We start from the raw sequence: 7,678 nt of genomic DNA, 5'->3' as shown, positions 1-7,678 counted from the left end.
CAAAGATAAAGGATAAGAGAATTAATTTCAGCTTTGAACCGATGTTTAAATGTTACCTTATAGTAAGATGGCCATAAAAAAAGTTTAAATATTAATTATCAATGTAATAATGCAGTGAAGAAAGGAAAGAAGAGTTTTTTTTTTATCTTTTCACTCTTATAGTTATAGAAATATAAGACTTTTATATAATTTCTTTTTAAAGGTTAAAAATTTCAGTAGTAGTCAGTTAGGAAAACTGTAATGTAAGATTGACAACCCTAGATCATTAAGAGTTAGACCGAGATCGAGAGAGAGAGAGAGAGAGAGAGAGAGGAGAGAGAGAGGAGGAGAGAGAGGAGAGAGAGAGGAGAGAGAGAGAGAAGAGAGAGAATCTGTCGTTTAGTTTCCTTGACAAGAGACAAATATACGCATAAACTTGTTATAAAATTTACTGTACTTACGGAAAGACTAATTCTTTATTATCGTATGCAATTTAAAAAACAGACAATCAGAAATCCTATTAGCAGCATGGCAAATAAACTATCAAGCAGAATACTTATAAGAGAACTCCCGGAACAGAAGACAAAATCATACTAACAATGTACGCAACTCAATAACAGGGTATACTGATACCCAAGAATAGATGATACCGAAGTTTTTATAAATAAATATAGAAATGTTTTTAGGACATTGACAACTCAAACTGACTTTATATCCAACTCGCTTACTGACGGTATAATAAAACCAATTGACACTACTGTATATATGGATCCTCGCAACTAAAGGAAATATAAGAATATGTTATTCTGCTCGCTGCCAAACCTTGAGAAAACTTTCGATTATTAATACAATTGTCCTCATCAGTAGTAGTAGTAATAGTAGTTGTTGTTGCTGTTTTTGTAGCAGTAGCAGAATTTTAATCAGACAACAAGTAGAGTACAAGGAAGACAAAATCAAACGATGTATCATTGGCGAGTCGAACGGAGATAACGGTTAGAGGACTAGCACAGTAAGGACAACTACTATGTTAGATTAAAATTCCACTTGGAACACAAAATGAACGATAACGCAGAGTAAATACGGCAGTAATTGTCAAGAAAATATTGTGTAAATCATAGTTTCCGTGTACAAATGAATTACCAGAAGTAATAAACTATCATGTACTACACATTGAAGGCTTCACTTCAATTGATTCCAAAAATAGTAAGAGTTTCGGTCCAACTGTTCTCTTCTATTGTACATAACTTCTTTCTTCCTCTTTCAAGGGCCAACTGTTTTTTTTTTTTTCATGTGATTAAAGCTAGAATCGTTCGTAAATTGAATTTTTGCTTTTATATTGACATCGACTACTCTTGATAGTACTAGCCTGCAACAAACAGTTCACTTAATATAAACTTTAGTAGTCTGCAAATACTCTTAAAGCGTCACCATTCATAAAGAAAAATATATTGGCACTTATTCTCGAGTGACAAGAGATAATATACCTTTTTAGAAGAATAAAATGTTGGATAAAATAATATGATGAATTTATAAGCAAAACAAATGATGACTTAATTTCTTGATGAATAATAATACTGAAAATGAAAAATTCCAATAGCTGCAATGTAATTGTTCAGTTACTTCTTTCCTCTTGGTAAGGGTAGAAGAGACTTTATAGCTATAGTAAGCAACTGATCTGGGAGAAGGACACTCCAAAATCAAACCATTGTTCTCTAATCTTGGATAATGCCATAGCCTCTGTAACATGGTCTTCCACTGTCTTGGGTTTGAGTTCTCTTGCTTGAGGGTACACTCTGGCACACTATTCTATCTAATTTATTATAATGTATTTGCAGTTCTTAATATACTTACTTTTTCTTGTTTCCTTTCCTCCCTAGGTTATTTTCCCTGTTGGGGCCCCGGCTTTTCCAACTATGGTTGTAGGCTTAGCAAATAATAATAATAATAATAATAATAATAATAATAATAATAATAATAGCGAAACCGTATCTTAATTGAATATGAAGTCGCTACGAAGATCAGATTCGGAAGGTTAAAGAATATGCAAAAGAGGATGATTGTATAAAACCAAATTTTATAAGAGTTAAAAATGAAGTGTAAATGAATTATTAGCATCATAAAAAAGTTGAAAAAACAGTAATCAAGTTTTAACATTCGCACAGGGAATTCTCAATGGATATATTCTTCTTCTTCTTCTTCTTCTTCTTCTTCTTCTTCTTCTTATTATTATTATTATTATTATTATTATTATTATTATTATTATTATTATTATTACAAGCCAAGCTACAGCCACAGTTGGAAAAGCAGGATGTTATAAAGGGCTCCAACAGAGAAAAATGCGAACTGGAATTTGTTTTTTTCTCCTGGCAATCTATGATGCTATTGGAAAAAAACTACACTGAGCATACATGTCTAACTAATCTTTATGCAGCAAATACTGGAATATCTTAATTAGTAACCATGTAACTACTTTGGATACCAAATAAATCTATTTTAGAACTAATGCGCTGATGCACAAAAAAGTGAGATTGACAATTTTCTAAATTTAATTAAAACATAAAAGATTATATTGCATATGACTTCATATGAATCTAATCGTTTATCTTGGAAGATAAAAATAAAAACATTTGTTTGAACTAGATTATATAAAGAAAACAATCTCTACGTCCACTGCGCCAGTTTGTGTCATTAAAGATACTCTACGGTCTATACAGATAGTAAAGTATAATGAAATTTCGAAAAATTAAGAAATTAAATATTTTCCGAATAACAATTATACATCATACCTTATTGCTTCATATTAGAAAACCCTACACATTCTTTGCATGAATGATACAAGATTAAATTTTCCTTGAACCACTTAAAAATAACGTCTTTATGACAAAAATAAGATTATGGGCGAAAAAACAATTGAATTTCCTTGGTAAAATGTAAACGCTATCAGAAAATTAAACTCGATTTTATCATATGTACAAAATTACGATCAACGAATGAAAACGATTGTGAAACTCGGTTGAATTTATTGGAGTTTCCCACCATCCTCCTATAAATTATATTTGGCTCGAGAGATTATGGTTAAATAATATGAAATTGATATGACGTTCAAACTGAGATGATTTGAACATCACATAATCATTCTCACCACATTAAACCATTTCTAGGCAGTGGCAGTGGAGAGAGAGAGAGAGAGAGAGGAGAGAGAGAGAGAGGAGAGAGAGAGAGAGAGAGAGGAGAGAGAGAGAGATTGTATCACATGGTAAGCAAATAAAGAACACTTGTGTCATAATCGGTGTTCACAGACGCATTATGACGGAAAAAACATGTGTCCTTTTCTTAAACGTACTCTTATAATTTACTGCGAGCTGGAAAATTGTTCGGAAAAAGTAGAGAAAGTAGATTATTTATTAGTTTTGACTTAGGCCAAACACAATAATTGGAATTGACTTGAACAAAAGCAAATAGATATGGACATTTAAATTTTTTCAACAGCATTACTTCTCATGCATGACAGAAAGAGAGGAGAGAGAGAGAGAGAGAGAGAGAGAGAGAGAGGAGAGAGAGAGAGAGAGAGGAGAGAGAGAGAGAGAGTCATTAAATGAATTTCTTGGTTAACCGTGGCACTTGAATACCAAGACCGCGGTGAGAGAAAACTCATATACGTCACAGTATTCTTAAAATTGAGACAAAACTATTAAAAGTAACACTAACAGTACTTGAAAATACATTAGAACCACAGGACAGGCTCGCAGGGGCTCATCCATCAAGGCTCAATGCCGTGTACGTTACACGGGTAACATTTTTTTTTTATATAGCAACATTGATTAAGGATTTTATTAGGGCGTAACTAAAGCATTATATAATTGTTGCTGTTTATGACAAAATTCTTTAATAAAAATACTTAACATTTATTGCTTTTGGAAGCTTTGAAAATACATACATACATACATCCATATATACATATACACACACACACACACACACACACACACACACATATATATATATATATATATATATATATATATATATATATATATATATATATATATATATATATATATATATATATATATATATATTCTTTTTCTTTGTTTCCTTTCCTCACTGAACTATTTTCCCTGTTGGAGTCCCCGGGGCTTATAGCGTCCAGCTTTTCCAACTAGGGTTTTAGCTTGGCAAGTAATAATAATAATAATAATAATAATAATAATAATAATACATTATGTGTGAAATTATTTTGATCGATGACATTTAAAAGATTCTTATTCAAGAGTATGACGTCATCCTAAGCCCATGAGTGAAAAAAAAATATCAAGGTAGACCGATGCAATCATTTTTCTAGATATAACTGCGTTCTTATAAATGCTGAGGCTTTTCTCCAAGTTCCATTAAATGATCGTCGTATCACTTTTGAATAAAACAATAACTCATTTTTTTCTGCGATTATATGAACTTTCGAAAACTAAACCGGTAAGATTTTAAAATTTGGTCTTAGTAAAACACACTCTTCCAGTTACGAAAGAAAACTGCTGAGCGCATAGAAAACGGAGTCGCGGAAAACGTTGCCTTGCTTTCCATGCTGGGGGGAAGGTACCGGGGAAATGGGGAAGGAGGGGGAGAGGGTGGAGGAGGCACAGCACCTGACCCCCGCGAAGTCAGACTGAAGGTTACTCAACACTTTTCCCCCCTTTCCTTGTTTATCCCCCACCTCTTCCCCCCTTTCCCCACACCGTTCATGGTAGCTCCGCCCGTGGGCCCACCAGCGGTTTGTGAATCAGCGCCGGGATATAACTAAACGTGCGCCTGCGCTGAAGATTTAGTAGCTTGATCTGTGTCGCCCTCTGCGCCTTCCGCTCTCCTCCTGCAGCTCTCCACCGCATCCTTATCTAACATCCCTCGACGTTCCATAGCTTCGCTTCTTCACGGCTTTCCTTTGTCCTGCTCCAATTACTCCTTCGCGAACACTAACAACGATAACGAAATCAGAAAAAAAAAATATTCGCTGTGATCTGTCTTTACTTGTTACTTGTTAACACTAAGACTAACGTTTATCGCTCTTATCATTATTTGAAAATTTGATAAAAAAAAAAAAGGAAAAGTTTACGGCTTAAGGTAACTAGGTTATTCTTAAGAAAATATTAACAATCGTGTCGACTAAACAGTAATTTATAAAATCATTTTCAAATAAGTTAAAAAAACAAAAAACAAATAAACAGTTTACTGCGAGTTTTGCGAAAAAGAACCCCGCCTATAGTTGACAAACAAACTCGTTTCAAGTGTTATAATAATTGTTCTAAACCTTGCAACTACAGTTCGATACTTCCTATGTGATCTGGTATAATACTGCTTTATTTCCCGTTAGATAATTAAATAATTGCCTCCAGAAAGGAAGGACAAAGTGTTTTATAGCGAAAAGTTCGCAGTGAAACAGACTTAGTTCAATATAATTCACTCCGAATAAGCATCGTGATTTTCAGAATATTGTCATATAAATAATAAGGGATTTCATAAATTGTTATACCTGAACGAAGTGAGAAATTGAAAAAAAAATTAGTAAAACTACATTTCCTAAAAGCAGTAACTAAAATACGATTAAATCCCGGGTATTTGGCACGAAGAAAAATCAGTTTCATCGTTAGTGGCAGAAATCTAAAAGCCTCAAGATTACCATTCAACTTCTCGAGCGTTCAGTTCAGTCAGTCACCCGTGACGGAACCAACCCCAAGAAAGATACCCGCCCTTGGGCGTAAGAGCATCTCTGCTACAGCCGCCCGCGTTAAAGGGTCGAAGATATCCGAGGCATTTCATAATAAGTATCCTGCAACCTCGGGAATAAAGTTGTAGAACATAGATAAGAAAAGACTATATACGAACAGACGCGATAAAGAGAACGTATCCTAGGACCTTCCAGATAAAGTGTCCTATATAACACTACGTCCAACATAAGGATATACAAAGAATCCTTAAGGTAAAGTCACAAATAACTGTTAAGGAGGAATACATCAAAGGTTCCTTAGGAAAACAGTTAAAAAGAGCCTTGCGTTAAGCAGAAGGATATTCAAGGATCAGCCTTGTTGATAAGCGTTCTAGGGCTATACGTTTAAGCCGAAGGAAATCCTTAGCGATGCAGTCCCTACAGGAACTTCGAGAATCGCTCCAATTGGCCGAGCAAATGGCACGCATGTCCCTCACGTCGGGACAGGACCGCCAAGACGCCACGGATCAGGGCAGCATGAAGAAGCAGGACTCCGTTCCCTACGTACCCCCGAAGCAGTTGCTTCTCTATCTCGTCAGGTAAGTGGGTCTGTCGTGGCCACGATACTTCAGTTCTTCTATATCATCTGTCTATTTCATGTCAGTTTATTTTCATAAACTATTGCTATCATTATCATCAATTCTTACTAATCATCGCAATCACAAACGATCGTTTGACTGCATACTTGTTTACATTTTGTCACTGAGCTTAATATTGGTTACAGGTAGGGTTTTATTATTATAAGTGACTTTTCAGTGATGAGGATTGTACCGAATGCTCTTAACGTGTTGATAGTGATTTACATAATTCTTAAAGTGGACGACACCTGCTCGAACAAGTGCAGTTATGTCTTTTGAGTTAGTTATTAGTCACTGACAAATCGGAGACTAATACAGACAAATCATCTTAAATATCCATGAGATACGACATAATGGCCCAATTAATTAAATGAAAAATATGAATCAAAATGTAAAGAATTAAGAATATTATAGCATCGACGTTCTTAAAGCTGAGAGAAGAGAGAAAGCAAAAGATTGATTCATTTATGTAATTTGACTTCACATTAATTATGTTCATTACTACCACACATGAGGAAATAAACTGAATCAATAAATAGCTGCTGGTATCAGGAATTCGACGGTTGTTGATACAGGGGAGAGAGAGAGAGAGAGAGAGAGAGAGAGAGAGAGAGAGAGAGAGAGAGAGAGAGATTTTCCTTGTTCAGAGGAAACACCAGATTTGCTCGTTACTCCCATTGTCATTACAGTCCAAACTTCAAGGAAAAGGGGAAATGGGAAGTATACCTACATTGTTGTTGATAGAAGTAATTTTCACTTGAATGCGTAGATAACAGAATTGAGTTAACCGATGCAATGATAAGTCAATAATTAGATAAGTAGCAGTTGCGTTCGTTATAATATAACTAATGCGACCATTATAAACAAAAAAATCAATAATGGTAATTAGCTGTACATTGGATACAGAAATATTGTATATTTTGGCAAATAGTAGGTTGGCTTGGGCACCCGTTGTAATACTACCGCTAGAGAGTTATGGGGTCTTTTGACTGGCCAGACAGTACTACATTGGATGTTTCTCTCTGGTTACGGTTCATTTTCTCTTTGCCTACACAGACACACCGAATATTCTGGCCTATTCTTTACATATTCTCTTCTGTCCTCGTACACCTGACAACACTGAGATTAACAATAAATTCTTCTTCACTAAATGCTCAGTGGCCACTTTCCTCTTGGTAAGGGTAGAAGCGACTCTTTAGCTAGGGTAAGCAAGTCTTCTAGGAGAAGGACACTCCAAAATCAAAACATTGTTCTCTAGCCTTGGGTAGTGCCGTAGCCTCTGTACCATGGTCGTCCACTGTCTTGAGTTAGAGTTCTCTTGCTTGAGGGTACACTCGGGCACACTGTTCTATCTTATTTCTCTTCC

The 7,678-nt window shown here is 35.1% G+C and overlaps 1 protein-coding gene across 1 annotated transcript in view; it reads left to right on the top strand.

Moving 5' to 3' along the window:
* Positions 1 to 5,077: 5,077 nt before the first annotated feature.
* Positions 5,078 to 7,678, top strand: part of LOC137620733 (nocturnin-like) — a 198,213-nt gene continuing 195,612 nt past the window's right edge. The window contains exon 1 of the mRNA XM_068351100.1: positions 5,078 to 6,273. Within this exon, the coding sequence (XP_068207201.1) occupies positions 6,104 to 6,273 (170 nt within the window). The 5' untranslated portion in view covers positions 5,078 to 6,103. The remainder of the gene's footprint in view (positions 6,274 to 7,678) is intronic.

Source organism: Palaemon carinicauda, chromosome 27, assembly GCF_036898095.1.
Source record: "Palaemon carinicauda isolate YSFRI2023 chromosome 27, ASM3689809v2, whole genome shotgun sequence".
NCBI classification, from domain to species: domain Eukaryota; kingdom Metazoa; phylum Arthropoda; class Malacostraca; order Decapoda; family Palaemonidae; genus Palaemon; species Palaemon carinicauda.
Note: the sequence above shows the minus strand (reverse complement) of the source record. Positions and strands in the feature narration are given on the sequence as shown.